A 17,822-nucleotide genomic window follows, 5' to 3' on the forward strand; every position below is an offset into this window, starting at 1 on the left:
ACGGACAGATCGTTGCCATGGAGATGTCCGAATATTCATCCGTTACGCAACCAAACCTGTTTACCTGAGTTTGCCACTTTGCTCTTGTTGTACACTTATTCGAACCATGGCGGTGTAGTTGGTGACATTAAAAAAAATTTTTTTTGTCAATTTATGTTCAATTGCCCTTTACCTCATGTATTATGCGAGCAGGTTTTATTTGTACTTCCTTTTGTGTGTTTGGTGAAGAGAGAAAGGAGGAAAGATAAAGACGACGTTTAGTTCTTTTTCCGGTGATTTCGATGGCGAATCGAACTGTAAAAGACGCTCGCAGCATCCATGGTACAAACCCCCAGTACCTGGTTGAGAAGATTATCCGGACGCGAATATACGAGTCCAAGTATTGGAAGGAAGAGTGTTTTGGCCTCACGGGTAAGGACCGAGTCACCACGGGGTCGCGACACAAGTCACGGATCAGATTTGAAAAAACTTTTTTTTTTTGTTCAGTTTGGCGTCTCAACGAACACAATGGAACTAAAGAGAGTAAAGATGAGAGAGTGAGTATGGGAGAAGGGTGAGGAGTGAGTATGGTTGAAGGGTGAGGAGTGAGTATGGTTGAAGGGTGAGGAGTGAGTGTGGTTGAAGGATGAGTGAGTATGGGTGAAGGATGAGGAGTGAGTATGGGTGAAGGATGAGAGAGTGAGTATGGGTGAAGGATGAGAGAGTGAGTATGGGTGAAGGATGAGAGAGTGAGTATGGGTGAAGGATGAGAGAGTGAGTATGGGTGAAGGATGAGAGAGTGAGTCTGGGTGAAGGGTGAGGAGTGAGTATGGGTGAAGGGTGAGGAGTGAGTATGGGTGAAGGGTGAGGAGTGAGTATGGGTGAAGGGTGAGGAGTGAGTATGGGTGAAGGGTGAGGAGTGAGTATGGGTGAAGGGTGAGGAGTGAGTATGGGTGAAGGGTGAGGAGTGAGTATGGGTGAAGGGTGAGAGAGTGAGTATGGGTGAAGGATGAGGAGTGAGTATGGGTGAAGGGTGAGGAGTGAGTATGGGTGAAGGGTGAGGAGTGAGTATGGGTGAGGAGTGAGTATGGGTGAAGGGTGAGGAGTGAGTATGGGTGAAGGGTGAGGAGTGAGTATGGGTGAAGGGTGAGGAGTGAGTATGGGTGAAGGGTGAGGAGTGAGTATGGGTGAAGGGTGAGGAGTGAGTATGGGTGAAGGGTGAGGAGTGAGGATGGGTGAAGGGGGAGAGAGTGAGTATGGGTGAAGGACGAGGAGTGGGTATGGGTGAAGGATGAGAGAGTGAGTATGGGTGAAGGGTGAGGAGTGAGTATGGGTGAAGGGTGAGGAGTGAGTATGGGTGAAGGGTGAGGAGTGAGTATGGGTGAAGGGTGAGGAGTGAGTATGGGTGAAGGGTGAGAGAGTGAGTATGGGTGAAGGATGAGGAGTGGGTATGGGTGAAGGATGAGGAGTGAGAATGGCTGAAGGATGAGAGAGTGAGTATGGGTGAAGGATGAGGAGTGGGTATGGGTGAAGGATGAGAAGTGAGAATGGCTGAAGGATGAGAGAGTGAGTATGGGTGAAGGATGAGGAGTGGATATGGGTGACGGATGATGAGTGAGTATGAGTGAAGGATGAGAGAGGGAGTATGGGTGAAGGATGAGAGAGTGAGTATGGGTGAAGGATGAGGAGTGAGAATGGCTGAAGGATGAGAGAGTGAGTATGGGTGAAGGATGAGGAGTGGGTATGGGTGAAGGATGAGGAGTGAGTATGGGTGAAGGATGAGGAGTGGATATGGGTGAAGGATGAGGAGTGGATATGGGTGAAGGATGAGAAGTGAGAATGGCTGAAGGATGAGAGAGTGAGTATGGGTGAAGGATGAGGAGTGGGTATGGGTGAAGGATGAGGAGTGAGAATGGCTGAAGGATGAGAGAGTGAGTTTGTGATGAAAAGGGTGGGTGTGGTTGCGGTAATTGTTTTGGGTGGTGTGGTTGCGGTAATTGTTTTGGGTGGGTGTGGTTGCGGTAATTGTTTTGGGTGGTGTGGTTGGGGTAATTGTTTTGGGTGGTGTGGTTGATGTTGTTTTAATATGATTATATTATGAGCGTGATTGCATTCACTTTTGAAAACTTGTCCATTGTTGCAAAATTCTGTGATATTTGAGAATATTTCTTTTAGTCTTCTTCCTGAGGGTGTTTTTGTTGCATTCGGTTTCTTTATATGAATAAATCGAATTTTGATTTTGGATTCCAAGGTGTTTGATACACGATCTGCCTATTCCAACATAATACTTCTTGAACACTGCTTGTATCCTGTCCATGTTCATTCACTTCGCAAATGCGCGACTTTCAAAATTCGGTAATCGAGTCATTCCACCTTATATCACCGGAGGCCTCCCAGTTGACCCCCTCAGATTTACTTTAAACCTTCATAAAATAGTTCCTCGGTATCAAAGTGAAGCTGCGTAAAATTTTATGTCCATAGATGCGGTCAACTCCGAGATATTGAGGGTTGAAAATGTGGTTGTGGCCCTATTTTATGGTCATTGCGAACATCACAAAATGAACGGCTACTTTTAAACTCCCACAACTTTTTAAATACTAATGCTTGAGCCTTGAAATTTTCAGACATTATTCTTCTCTAACTGCTCGTTAAGAAACAAACGGAGTTAATAAAACGGAGTATACCTCTTAATTTTTATGACCTTATCAGTTGAAATCCAGAAAAAAAAGTTGGTTTTGTATGAAGACCCAACTTTGAGACCCCATATATTTTTATTGATCCATTCCAGAAGCTTGAAATTTTTTCAGGTAACAACTGTATGGTAGTGGTATTCAAATACATGTTTACTTTTCTTAATCAGTCATATATAATAGTCTTCTTCTTCCTCTTTCGGCTTGCTCCCGTTAGGGGTCGCCACAGCGGATCAACCGTCTCCATTTCGCTCTATCCTCCACATCTTCCATTGACACTCCAACCACCCGCATGTCCGCCCTCACTGTATCCATGAACCTCTTCTTTGGCCTTCCTCTTCTCCTCCTGCCTGGCGGCTCCATCTTCAACATCCTTCTCCCGATACACTCCGTTTCCCTCCTGTGCACATGTCCAAACCATCTCAATCTCGCCTCTCTCACTTTGTCTCCAAACCGTCCTACCTGCGCTGTCCCTCTAATATACTCATTTCTTATCCTGTCCATCCTCGTCACTCCCAACGAGTATCGCAGCATCTTTAACTCTGCCACCTCCAGCTCCGCTTCCTGTCTTATTGTCAGTGCCACCGCCTCCAAACCATACGACATAGCTGGTCTCACTACCGTCTTGTATACTTTCCCCTTAACTCTTGCAGCTACCCTTCTGTCACAAATCACTCCGACAACTCTTCTCCACCCACTCCATCCTGCCTGCACTCTCTTTTTCACTTCTCTCCCACACTCTCCGTTACTTTGGACAGTTGATCCCAAGTATTTAAACCAATCCACCTTGCCCACCTCAACTCCTTGCAACCGCACCATACCACCACACTCCCTCTCATTTACGCACATGTACTCCATCTTACTCCGACTGACTATCATTCCCCTTCTCTCCAGTGCGTACCTCCACCTCTCGAGGCTCGCCTCAGCCTGCTCCCGACTCTCCCTACAGATCATGATGTCATCCGCGAACATCATAGTCCATGGAGACTCCAGTCTGATCTCATCCGTCAACCTGTCCATCAACATTGCAAACAGGAAAGGGCTCAGAGTCGATCCTTGGTGCAATCCCACTTTAACTTAAACCGGTCCGTCATTCCTACCGCACACCTCACCGCTGTCACACTGTCCTCATACATATCCTACACGATCCTCACATACTTCTCCACCACTCCCGACTTCCTCATACAATGCCACAACTCCTCTCTTGGCACCCTATCATAAGCTTTCTCTAAATCCACAAACACACAATGTAACTCCTTCTGGCCTTCCCTATACTTCTCCATCAACACTCTCAAAGCAAACATCGCATCAGTGGTGCTCTTTCCTGGCATAAACCCATATTGCTGCTCACAGATCGTCACCTCTCCTCTCAACCGAGCTTCCACTACTCTTTCCCACAACTTCATGGTGTGGCTTAACAACTTCATCCCTCAGTAATTTCCACAGCTCTGCACATCACCCTTATTCGTGAAAATCGGAACCAGTACACTTGATCTCCACTCCTCCGGCATCCTCTCACTTTCCAAGACTTTATTAAACAATCTGGTTAACAACCCCACTGCCATCTCTCCTAAGCACTTCCATGCCTCCACTGGTATACCATCTGGGCCAACCGCCTTTCCACTTTTCATCTTCTTCATAGCAGTCCTCACTTCATCCTTACTGATCCACCCCACTTCCAGATTCACTATCTCCACCTCTTCCAACCTTCTCTCTCTCTCATTTTCTTCATTCATCAGCTCTTCAAAGTACTCCATCCACCTTCTCAACACACTCTCCTCGCTCGTCAGCACATTCCCATTTGCGTCCTTTATCACCCTAACCTGCAGCACATCCTTCCCAGCTCGGTCCCTCTGTCTTGCCAATCGGTATAAATCCTTTTCCCCTTCTTTTGTATCCAACTTCTCATACAACTCGTCATATGCCTTTTCCTTGGCCTTTGCCACCTCTCTTTTTGCCTTTCGACGCCACTCCTTGTACTCCTGCCTACTTTCTTCATCTCTCTGTCTATCCCACTTCTTTTTCGCCAACCCCTTCTTCCTTATACTTTCCTGTACTTCCTCATTCCACCACCAAGTCTCCTTATCTTCCTTCCTCTGTCCAGATGTCACACCAAGTACCTTCCTAGCTATCTCCCTCACAACTTCTGCTGTCGTTGCCCAATCATCCCACCCATCTTTACCACCATCCAACGCCTGTCTCACCTCCTCCCTAAATTTCATGCAACAGTCTTCCTCCTTCAGCTTCCACCATCTGGTCCTTGGTTCAGCCCTCACTCTCTTCCTCAACCTCACCTCTAAAGTCATCCTACAGACCACCGATCGATGCTGTTGAGCTACACTCTCCCCTGCCACAACCTTACAGTCACTAATCTCTTTCAGGTTGCATCTCCTACTTAAGATGTAATCCACCTGTGTGCACTTTCCTCCACTCTTGTATGTCACCCTGTGTTCCTCCTTCTTCTTGAAATACGTATTTACCACTGCCATTTCCATTCTTTTTGCAAACTCTACCACCATTTGCCCTTCCACATTTCTCTTGTTGAGACCGTACCTCCCCATCACCTCCTCATCCTCTTTATTCCCTTCCCCAACATGTCCATTGAAATCTGCTCCAATCACCACTCTTTCATCCTTGGATACACTCTCCACCACTTCATCTCACTCACTCCAGAAATCTTCTTTATACTCCATCTCACACCCCATATGTGGGGCATATGCACTGATGACATTCATCATCACCCCTTCAATTTCCAACTTCACACTCATCACTCGGTCAGACACTCTCCTCACCTCCAATACCCTTTTGACATAATCTTCCTTCAGGATTACCCCGACACCATTTCTCCTCCCATCCACACCATGGTAGAACAGTTTGAAACCACCTCCAATGCTCCTAGCCTTACTCCCCATCCACTTGGTCTCTTGTACACACAGTATGTCCACCTTTCTTCTCTCCATCATATCAGCCAACTCTCGCCCTTTGCCAGTCATCGTCCCAACATTCAGAGTTCCAACTCTCACCTCCACACTTCTACCCTTCCCCCTCTCCCACTGCCTCCGGACTCGCCTTCCCCGTCTCCTTCTCCTCCTTCGCCCAGCAGTAGCACAATTTCCATTGGTACCCTGCTGACCACCGGTACCGGTGGCGGTCGTTGGTAACCCGGGCCTCGACCGATCCGGTATGGAAATTCGTTTTGTTGTCCGCATAATGATTTGGCATAGGTTTTTACGCCGGATGCCCTTCCTGACGCAACCCTGGTCGCCTCTTACGACACACAGGGATATGGTACACCTATTCTAACCGGGGCATACACCGGGCCCAGTACAACTGGTGCTCATTTCGCCGACCTCGGAAGGATGGCAGGCTGAGTCAACCCCCTGGTGTTTTCGACTTGGTATTTATATATATATATATATATATATATATATATATATATATATATATATATATATATATATATATATATATATATATATATATATATATATATATATATATACATATACATACATACATATATTAATTCAGTGTCCCAACGGGGCTTGAACTCAGGACCTTTTGGGTCCTAAGCCACTGCCCTTACCACTGCGCCAACACCAGGATCAAAGTCATGATCAATCAACACCAGGATCAAAGTCATATATAATACAGTCATGATCCCTCAAAAATTGAAAATTTTCATTTTTCCCCGAAATTCAGGTGAGGATTGCAAATATATGACAAGGTATACCACTTCAAATTGTTCACCATTGGAAAGAGCATATTCAAGTTCACAAAAGTGTCAAATATCAAAGTGGTATAATGTTTATATCAGTATTTTTAAAATATTTATATAAATGATGTTCTGCCAGTGCTGTGCATGTTGTGTGTGTGCTATTTGATGAACAGTCCTTTTACATGTAGTACCTATGTGTAGTACATGTGTGTATATATATATATATATATATATATATATATATATATATATATATATATATATATATATATATATATATATATATATATATATATATATATATATATAAATATAATGTACATACATATCATCTGCTATTAGGATACCATGAACACAATACTTTGAAATTTGAATTTGTAATTCTTTGTTTGTCATTTGTAAATAGCAAGAGCTTAACTCATCTGGCTGGGGCTTTAAATAGAACTCAGGTGTAGTGGCTGATCTGCTGATGTCAGCAGTGTATATAGTTACATTCAAGGGAGGACATTTGTTGGGTTTCTTTGGTCCATGTGGTGAAAGTTATTGATGCTCCCCTAACGTCAACTGGGAGGCTGGGAGGCAGTACAAGCTCGCACCTGACTTGGAAAAGCAGATCAATAGTCCTGGGGGCTGAGGGGGGTCCTGTGTACAATGATGTGTCCCCTAATTTTGACTCTTGATCCTTGGAGGGGACCCCTTGGAGATTGAAAAAAACTTGGGTAGACATTCCAGATGTGGGGCAGAAAGGTGTAATTCAAGATGGCGTCCAAGATGGCCGCCGCATCATTATAACCAGTATAACTCCATGTGGAATTGTCCTAGAGTGATAAATTTCATGTCTTTACCTAGGTTTTTGGGGTTAAGGAATCCATTAAAATCATTTGCAGGGTTAAAAAAAAGTACGGGATTACGGTGAAATCCAAAATGGCCACCAATATGGCCGCCGCGCCCTTTCATCTTGCCTGTCAAGGTTCGGAATTGAGCTGGAAGAATAAATGGTGTGTCCTAATATTGGTTTGCAGGGTCAAGGATTTCACTCGGACCAATAAATTTGCAGAAGCAACAATGGATAATTGTTAATTCCAGTACAGGGGCTCTAATTGACCAGGACACAGGTCCCCAACAAGGATCAAGAGTCGAAATTAGGGGACATATGATTGCACACAGGACCCCCCCCCCCCCCTCAGGACTATATACGTAGAATAAATAAGAAACGTGTTTTACATTGAATGAGACTTTAGTCACATTTAAATTTATACTAATAAATCCTGAGAACCGTTATTTACCATGCACAATGCAGTACACATTATTCATGAATCCAAAACTGTATAAGTAACTCGATCAGTTTGGTATACAGTGGGCATCAAACCTCCGACTATTACGTTGCTTATAATTTGCACAAACCACACGTACTTAGTTGGAATAACCCCGTTAGGGTTTTTGCATTGGCTGCTCTGATTGTTTGCCTGTCATTTACAGAATATGCAGCATCAAACTTTTCTTTGTCTACAAGGACAGAAGAGAGTGGCACATTTCACACAGTTACATTTTAAAGCTCCTTCTTCAGGCAAATTACGATGGTATTTCATTGGTACGAGACATTCGTTTTCCATCATAAACCCATAGTCTTGTGGGTTTAGCAAAAAATCTCCCAAACAGTTGACTTGCATATAGGTCATATAGAATGCCCTATGAATATGACCTTCCGTAGCATAGCTGGTTGGGGGAAGGTCAATAATTGTCATCGACTTTCTGTGATGGTACATGTTGTAACGTAAACAATCCATCGTTTCAATCCCATGACTTCCTCCTTTTAACACTTGGACCAGGTATTTCTCGGCATTGTGCACACAGTCCTGCACATTCGTTTGTGCCCTTCCAAAGTCCTTTAGGTACAGGACAGGTTCTGCCTTGATACCAGCAGCTTTCGTGCCAAATTTGCTAGTCATGTCACAGCCAGTTAGTGCATGCATCGCGGGAAGGACTTCACACATTGGTCTTCCAACCTTGTCAGCTATTACATGGAGAGGGATAAATCTTGTCCTGTCTCCAAATCCCCCTCTGAGCCAAAGTTCACGGAGTCCATTTGCTGTGAAAATACGAGAGAAATACATTGCAACTACGAACACATCAGTATCGCTAGAGAGAATTGCAATCCGTGTGCAATTACTTCTGACGGCATGAAGAGCATGTGGGATGATACGGATATCAGCCTCTTCATGGTCCGAGTCCAGTTCTGGGTGTTTGCTTACTATCCCATTCCTGATCGACTGGGTTTGTGTTGAGGTTTCGTCTCCCACTATCCGACTCACTACAATGTGAACATCTACGGATTCTGCAGTAAAGTGGCCAATCAGCCATACTTTCATGAGCTGTTCCAGTTTGGCTTTGTTTGCTGCAGATGACCAGAAACTATCCATATCTCTTGGTAACTTGCTTTCTCGTGTGATGTTACTGTACAAGACTGGGGGTTTCTGAGTTCAACTTTGTCGTTCACTTTCTTTCACTGATCCTTCCATGTACGAATCGAAGATAAAGTCAATGTGGGAAGCATTTTTGCAAACCCCAAGGATCATGCTCAGCAATTGCTTGCACAATTCTCCGAAGGTATTCATGGAGGAAGTTTTCAGCTTTCGCACATAAGCCATAACATCAACAATGTATCCGGTTGGCATATCCGTCCAATGCGTAGGAGCTATGTAGTCACCTGCTGTAATATTTGATTCAAGTTCTTTCACAAGCTCATGTTTTGTCGGTTTTTTAATGAGTCCATCCTCATCACTAAATAAGTAACTAGTTTTTACCAGATCATACGTGAAAACCTCTTGGGCATCATACCCACGGACCCTGGCAATGTCCAATTGCTTCTGCGCAACACCTAACTCCTTCTTGTCCTGCTTCTGTTTCCTTTTTGGGGCTGATGCTTTCTTTCCCTCGGCACTTGCGAATGTCTTAACATTGTTCCTGTTGATTGTGTCACTCAGTCGTTTTGTCTTCTCCACCAGGCGCTCCTTTCTGAACGTGTTGTATAAATTCAGACCGGTTTCTTGAACAGACAATAGACTATCTTGAATCTCATCTGGCATGATCGCTCTGGTGAGAAAGTTATGCAGTTTCAGTTCAGTTTTTTGCTTCACCTCAAATGAATTTTCATAAGTCAGGATGTATGCGATCATCTTGTCTACTTTGCATTCATTTTCTTGTGTTTGCCAACGACTGAATGAATGATTGACAGTAAGTTCTGTATTGTTCAACTGTACACCTGTGACTTCACGAAAGGTTTGATTTACCGCCATCAATTCATGGTGAATGATGTTCCATCTTGTTATGAATTCTTTCCGTTTCGTATTGCCAATGATTCCCCCACTTGTCTTAGATGAGCGGTTAATTGTCTGTTCCAGACACATGTCGGCAGTAGCAGTAGAGAATGGGATGGAAGAACGTTTCACAACAAAACTCCCAGCCATGAAATTGTCATTGACATCTGGTGCGTTCTCTGGTAGTTTTTTCATGTCCTTCATGTAGAGAGAACACCACCGCAGATAGTTGATAGAGTCTAAGACCACGAAATATGGCAATACTGCTTCAACCGATTGCAGGTGCTTATGCCAGTCGTCTTCTCTGTCAGCCCTCACAAGGTCATGTGCCAACCGAACCATTTCAATAAACCTAACCCAGTAGAAGAATGTTTTGCTTTCTGCCTTCCTTTCCCTTTTAAACTCCTTGAAATCCTCGAACAGGTCTCCCGATAGTCCAAGGAAAGAGTTTAGGAGCTCCTTACTTCTCGACTTGTTCTTTGCAGACACCTCTTGCTTCATTTCTCTCAGCAACTTGAGTGGCTCCACATATTTCTCGATGCCATGCTTCTCAAAGAATGCACTCCATTGGAGTCTCGCCATAGCCTCTGAAAGGAGAGTCATGCCTTCTCGAGATCGAACATAATGTGAACCTCCCAAGACGGCCTGGGTCGTATTTGGACCAAATATTTCATTTTTGATCCATATACTCTCAGCACCACTACCACAAAGATACTTTCCTATGCAACCAAGGTAAATCTTCAGTAAATGAAATGATCCTAGGCAAAGAGTCAAGTCCTTGAATTCTCCTTGGCACCACAACATATTCTCTCGTGCGATTCTGTAGACACCTTCATCGCATGCTAGAGTCAAGTAGTTCTGACTTGGCTGTCCCAAGACGTTCTGAAAATTTTTAAGAGCGGTATACACTGTGTTGTGTTCTGTGACCGGTTGGGGTAGAATTGGCAAGAAGCCTCCGATCCTTTCAGGAAGTTTCTCATCAGTGACAACTGAGTTGAAGGCACTCCAGCATGGCATTTGTTGTTCATCGCAGTCCTGTTTGATTAAGCCTTCTTCTATATTTGACAAATTCATCCGGGCTAGTGACCAAGCAAGATCGTTTCCTTCCGTACTACATCCTTCACTTAATGTCGAGTTACTTACGAAATAGTCACTGGGTATCTCTCCCTTCTTTGTTGGTTTGAAGAAGTCCTTTAGCTCTTGACATTTTAGTGTCTTCTGAAATGACTTTGGACCATGAACTACACCAGTTTCCGAAATTCGTGGCTTCCTTTGAACACCATCTGATTTGTCCTGATATAAAACCGAAACAGTGTCATGAGTACCACCCCGACCCGATAGCGTCGCCTCCTCGTGATCAAAATTTTCAAATGCGGCAGTGGTGAATTTCTCTGGATTAAGATGGCTTGGCAAAGGAACATCATCAGTTCCATTTGTGCAAACTAAGTCTGCCAAATCGGTCTGATACCGGAGAATTTCATCGTAACTCACTGATATTCCTAAATGGTTTTGAGAGGTGATGAGTGTTTTGCTCTTGCGTGTTGCGTGGATTCCTTCTGCGCACATCAGATGGAGTGGTGTCCTGCGTCTACCATGATGGACCATGAAGTACAGAACCTGGAAAACTGACTTTAGTTTCCTCAGTTTTGGTGAATGAGCATTGCCGTTACTACTAGTTTCTTCATCAGAGGTATCGTCATCATCGCTCAATGGAGAGTTGTTATTGATACTCATGCTGCATTAAAGATCATTTCTATTATAATTTAGTAACACACACAAAAAAAGTCAGTAACTCATCTGGGATATTCATATTATCCCAGGAGTCCTGCAGATCAACGGAATCGCATAACTTGTCTTGCAAATCAAAATTCAAGTCCAAAAGAGCATGCCTAATAGTTGATGCGCATTGAGTGATGGGATTGCTTGACCGAATGATGTCAGCCATGTCTGCAGGACTGGCGTTTAAGAAAACCATGGCACACTTATTTGCTTCTGTATGCCTGGAAATGTTCAAGTCTTGGCCATCGTGACTTTCAAGAAAAAGTCGAATGTCTCTGTTCGAAAACGTTTCCTGGGAATCGCTGAATCCATTAACATTGTTATGGAGGTCATTTAAGGCGAAACCTTGTCCACCTTTCAATGCGAAATCAATGTTCTCTAACAACCTTGCAAAACATTTATTTTTTGCTAAACTATTGGATGGTGCATCACATTTACTTTTCGCACGGTCGTACTTCAAAAGATAATTTCGGATGCAGTTTTTGTGATTATATATATCTGACCCAAAGACGGAGTGAACATCTTGCAGGTCACTTGTCCGATAGTATACTTCATCTTGAAAGAATACCACAGCCTTTAGTAACTTTTCTGTGACAGAAATTCAGGATTTGTGAAGATGTACGCAGTCTCCTTTTATCTTTACATTGGCACACACCGTACATGTCCTTTCAGAAGCCGGTATATCAGTAGATGGAGGAGCTCGTGGTGCAATTCTGGCTCGGGTTGCTCGGCTCACAGATGGGTTTGGGACCAGTTCAACTCCTTCCAGTTCTTCCGGCTCTTCCACCGCTTTGCAAGGCTCTTCTTCAAGTTTAATCAGTGTCTTTTTGAGGGTGTACGATTTATAACATTTGTTGTTCACATGATAGACAAACTGTTCATGATCGACTTGCTCTAGCCTCCTTGCAACCAAGTCGTTACTTATTCTAGCAGCCTCGAGGACTTTCATCCGAGCCTCTGCGTTGCTGCATGTTGATTCTTTGGTGTTAATCTGACAAATAATACACTTCTTGATGTCGACATCAGCGAATTCTGAGCGGCGCCTCTTCAGTGGAATCCTTTCCATTTCATTCAATGCCTGAAAAAGAGAGGTAAATATTAGGTTGATCTGTTACGAATGAAATGTGACGAGACATCAGTCAACTTCTCAGGCACTCTATCTTATCCAGTTGCATCATTTTACGAATTGTTGGATAATCAATTAGAGCCCATGTACTGAAATTAACAATGATCCATTGTTTTTTTGTGCAAATTTATTGGTTTGAGTGAAATGCTTGACCCCTAAAACCCATATTAGGACACAATTTATTCCTCCAGCTCAATTCTGAACCATGACAGACTAGATGAAAGAGCGCGGCGGACATTTTGGATTTCACCGTTATCCCGTGCTTTTTTAAACCTGCAAATGATTTTCATGGATTCCTTGACCCCAAAAACCTAGGTAAAGACACAAAATTTATCACTCTCGGACAATTCCACATGGAGTTATACTGGTTATAATGACGCGGCGGCCATCTTGGACGCCATCTTGAATTACACCTTTCTGCCCCACATCTGGAATGTCGACCCAAGTTTTTTTTTTCAATCTCCTAGCGGTCCCCTACAAGGATCAAGAGTCAAAATTAGGGGACATATGATTGCACGCAGGACCCCCCCTCAGCCCCAGTACTCGGGTGAATAATCACGCGGGCGCTCATCTTGATGACGTTCATCACATCTCGTGGGACAACACATCTCGTCTTGGCTGGTCTTGGAAGGGGGACTTCTTCTTGTCGTGGTGGTTGCCATTGGGGTCGTCGTCTTGCTGGGCTCATCTTGCTGGTCTTCTCTCGCCTTGGTCGTCCTCGTCCTCGTCCTCCTCCTCCTCCGCGGATCGAGCCGCCTGAATACCGCACGAGGCGGACGTCCAAAATTGACCCTGGTCTTCAGCTCGACTGTCCTCCGAGCTGAGGGCCTAAATAAAGGCTTTAGCCACCACTTATTTGCGTGTGTGTGTGTGTGTGTGTGTGTGTGTGTGTGTGTGTGTGTGTGTGTGTGTGTGTGTGTGTGTGTGTGTGTGTGTGTGTGTGTGTGTGTGTGTGTGTGTGTGTGTGTGTGTGTGTGTCAGTGGGCCCATCTGTTAATTAGTAAACTGTGTAATTGCTTTTGCTGTATATATCCTGCATTGCTTAATAATATTCGGTTTAGCTCTGCTCTTGCGTGCTTCCCTTCATTTCCCTGTTGTAATAAACCCCATTTGTTCATTGTATCTGCTCGTTCGTGTCCATTCCTTCATTGGCTGAGCGTGCTACGTGTTGAAGAAATAGTGAAAGCGGTTACGGCTGTAAGGGGACATTTGGACTGACGGTTCTTGGCGATTAAACCGCTCGGATCGCACACGGAGCGAGTGCGCTAAGCGACTCGTTCCGTACGAGTTCCGTCGAGGGTGAATTTCCCAGTAGATTCCCCACGTGGATACTTAGGTATATAGAAATTTGGCTATTCACCCTATTCCACGCAGGTGACCTGTTGGCGATCTTCGGTCCAGTCAGGACCCGTCGACTCTGGACTTCTCCGGAGTGATGACCTAAATTCCGGGCTATCGGTCGAGCCGACTCTACTGCTCCATCTAGCGGTCATGCTCGCGGCCGACGCGCGGCCCAGCAACAATATATCCAGAGGGTTTATTGGGGAGGCAAATAGCCGAATACAGTGGCCTGCAAAAGTATTCACCCCCCCCCCCAACCCCACTACAAAGTTCACATTTTGATGCCACCTGAGCTTATTGGCCTCCATTGGACTCAGTCCGAAACGGGGGCTTTTGGATTTGGTCTCAGTGTGTGTGTGTGTGTGTGTGTGTGTGTGTGTGTGTGTGTGTGTGTGTGTGTGTGTGTGTGTGCGTGTCCGTGTGTGTCCGTCCGTCCGTCCGCAACTATATCTCGGACATGTATGGGCCGATTTTATTTGAACTTGGCGCAAAGACAACATGTGATGGGATACATGTGCACGTCATTTTTTTCAACATCATATCCAAGATGGACAACTGGCGACCATTTTCGTTGTAAAAAAAATAACAAACAAACAAAAAAACTCGGTGTCGAACACGTCCTCAACCATTTCTCCTACATGTCTGGATCGATTTTATTTGAACTTGGCGCAAAGACAACATGTGATGGGATACATGTGCACGTCATTTTTTTCAACATCATATCAAAGATGGACAACTGGCGACCATTTTCGTTGTAAAAAAAATAACAAACAAAAAAAAAAACTCGGTGTCGAACACGTCCTCAACCATTTCTCGGACATGTCTGGACCGATTTTATTTGAACTTGGCGCAAAGACAACATGTTATGGGATACATATGCACCTCATTTTTTTTCAATATCAGATCCAAGATGGATGACTCGCGGCCATTTTAGTTGTAAAAAAATAAACAAACAAATAAACCAATGTCACCAGCAGGGTGACCTGTATCTTGCCAAAAGGTGACCACGTGTGACTTCTTTAAGGTCACGCTGAGGTGAACAGAGCTGCTCTCCACCAGGAGCGACTCCTTGAGGAATATCTGCCTACAAGAGATTCCGATGAGAATCGTTCTACAGAGTAACCATGAAAAATATGCGTTTGCCTCATAACGTCACCAAATGACGTCATAACGTCTCAAGCTTGACATATCCAGAAAGCACTCATCGAGGTGTTCAATTTGAGGTACTACACGATATGGTTCCTAAAACTTGAAAATTTGACCTTGGGGTCAAATATGTTTGACCTTAGGCACTAACCATGAAGGTCAAGGCCAATCACCACCAAAAATTAATCAGCTGAGCGCCAGACCACGAACTATATTCCCATGAAGTTTGAAGACGATCCGATCAAAATTACTCAAAAATAAGGGTTTCGTCGACTCTTCTGATTTGCGACAGTGACCTTGACCTTTGACCTTGACCTTCAAAATTGTATGCGCTGAAAGGGACCTCTATAGGCCTCTGATATGCGAAGTTACAAAAATTTCCAATGATAACTGTGCTCTGCAAATTTTTTTATGCGTGATTACAGACAAACAAACAAAAAAATAAAAAAATAAAAAAAACATACAAGCTGACTAACATATCTTGCAAAAACTTCGTTTTGGCAAGATAAAAAAAACCCGGTGTCGAACACGTCCTCAACCATTTCTCGGACTTGCATACACCAATGTTGTTCCAACATGGCACACAGATAATTAATGATGGCTTACATATGCACGTCATTTTTTCCAAGGTGAGATGCAATATGGCCGACTGGCGGCCATTTTGTTACTTAAACGTGTCCTCAACCATTTCTCGGACATGCATGGTCCAATTTTGCTCAAACATGGCAAAGGTACAGTACACAAAGGCATACACTTGCACCTCACTTTGTTTTGTGCTCTGGTCAAAGATGGTAGACTGGCGGCCATTTTAGTTCTAAAAAAGACCCGATGATGAACACTTCCTCAACCATCTCTCAGACATGCATTTACCGATGTTGTTCAAACTTGGCACACAGATAATGAATGATGGCTTACATATGCACATCGGTTTTTTTTTGAGATCAGATCCAAGATGGCCAACTGGTAGACTAGCGGCGATTTTAGTTGTACATAAAAATGTGCTATCTCTTTAACTCCACACAGCACAATTACTAAAACAACAGGGGCTTTGGATGAACTTTAATGTCTTTTTTACTTGTTTCATGATGCTTTCAAATCAAACTTCATAAATAGTCTTCACAAACTATGGTACTCTAAAGTCATAAAGCTAAAAACAAATGCAGATAAAATGTGAATAAGTTTGATTTACAGAAGAAGTCAGATGATTCTCAGTTGCATTACTATTCAAACCCATTGCCAAATTAACCCTGAATCACTTTAGGAGAAAATTATTTGTTTGAAAGGTTACAAAATAAGTGGAATAGGTTTCACCTGTATGTAATCAGTGGTTTAACTTAAAAATTAAGCTCCCCCCAAGACCAAGGATCTTTCCAAAAAAGTCAGACATAAAGTGGTGGAGAAGCTCCAAGCCCATCCCTCTGAGGTGAGGAGTCCAGATTGTGGTGAGATCATGGCGGGTGGTTGCACCGACTATTCTTCTGGTCGCTCTGATGGTTATTATACCCGAGGAGTTGCTGCAGCTGTGTCCAATAAGCTGACTCCATTGATAATTGAGATTACACCGGTCAACGAGCGCATTATGAGACTAAGGATTCGTCGCTCCTTGGGTGTCATTTCCCTGATCTCTGAATATGCTCCGACTGGGGTGAGTGATCTCCCCATGAAGGACGCATCCCATGCCATGCTCGAGTCTGTGGTTGATCAGTGTCCCAAGCGAGATACTCTTCTAATCTTGAGGATTTCAATGCATCGACTGGCACTGATAGGGATGGTTACGAGACATGTGTTGGTCCCCATGGGTCAGGAACGATGAATCAGAATAGCACTAAGTTCCTTGACTTTGCAAGAAGTCATGGACTTAGGGTGACTGGTTCATGGTTTCAGCACCCAGAGGCTCATCGATGGACTTGGTATTCCAAAGCTGGTGATGTGGCAAAGGAGATTTTCCATGTGCTCGTTGATGGTTGCTGAAGGATGATTCAGAACTCCAGGATCTACCGGAGTGCTCAGTTCCTCAATGCTGACCACGGGCTTGTTGTAGCAACTCTGAAGTTGCAGCTTAAATCTGGGAGAATGGTATCATCCCAGCTTTGGCTGGATGTTGGCAAGCTCATGAATGAGAGGGTGGCCGAGGAGTTTGTGAACAGGTTGAGTGGGTATTTGGTGGGGGGAGGGGAGGGGTCGAGGTGATTTGCAGAATCCTGAATAGCTGTGGAGTGACTTCAAGATTACCATCCTTGATGTTGCTGGTGGATATCTTGGAACTCACCAAAGGGCGAAGAATAATTTTTTCTATCATGGGACAGTGGATACCATTGATCAGTTGCATGGCCAGGCTTAATGGCAAAGCAGAGCTGTTGAAGGAGTTGAGGCGTAAAACTGTACGTGCGCTGAGGGCAGACAAGGAGACCTATGTTCGAGGAATCCGTGAGGGGGTGGAGCATCCCCTGTGGTTAAGTGATTCTCATCCTGCTTACAGGGGAATTTGTGCATTGCGTTCCTCCATGCCCGTCCCTTGGTGTGCTGTAGTTGGAGCGGAGGGTGGTGAGCTCTTGATAGAGAAGCCGGTGGGCCGGTTACTTTGAACGGCTGTGCCAGGCTGACTCACCAGCTGTTGAGTTGGATGTCAGGAGTGTTGCTGTTCCTATTGCTGACCATCCAATCATCTGTGAACCACCTTCGTTTGTGGAAACACAGGCTGCAGTGAACCTGTTGAAATGGGGGTA

General features: G+C 44.3%; 1 protein-coding gene across 2 annotated transcripts in view; it reads left to right on the top strand.

Annotated features, from left to right (window-relative positions):
* Window positions 1-235: 235 nt before the first annotated feature.
* Window positions 236-17,822, top strand: part of PRPF38A (pre-mRNA processing factor 38A) — a 33,710-nt gene continuing 16,123 nt past the window's right edge. Inside the window, exon 1 of one of the 2 annotated variants that reach the window (XM_085885563.1) lies at window positions 236-411. In XM_085885563.1, the coding sequence (XP_085741689.1) occupies window positions 282-411 (130 nt within the window). In that variant the 5' untranslated portion in view covers window positions 236-281. Of the gene's footprint in view, window positions 412-511; window positions 537-17,822 lie in introns of those variants that run through there. The other variant, XM_085885564.1, reaches the window with a different exon arrangement.

The sequence above is a fragment of the Eptatretus burgeri genome, chromosome 6 (genome assembly GCF_056783735.1).
Source record: "Eptatretus burgeri isolate ZD-2024b chromosome 6, Ebu_testis_v1, whole genome shotgun sequence".
Lineage (NCBI taxonomy): Eukaryota > Metazoa > Chordata > Myxini > Myxiniformes > Myxinidae > Eptatretus > Eptatretus burgeri.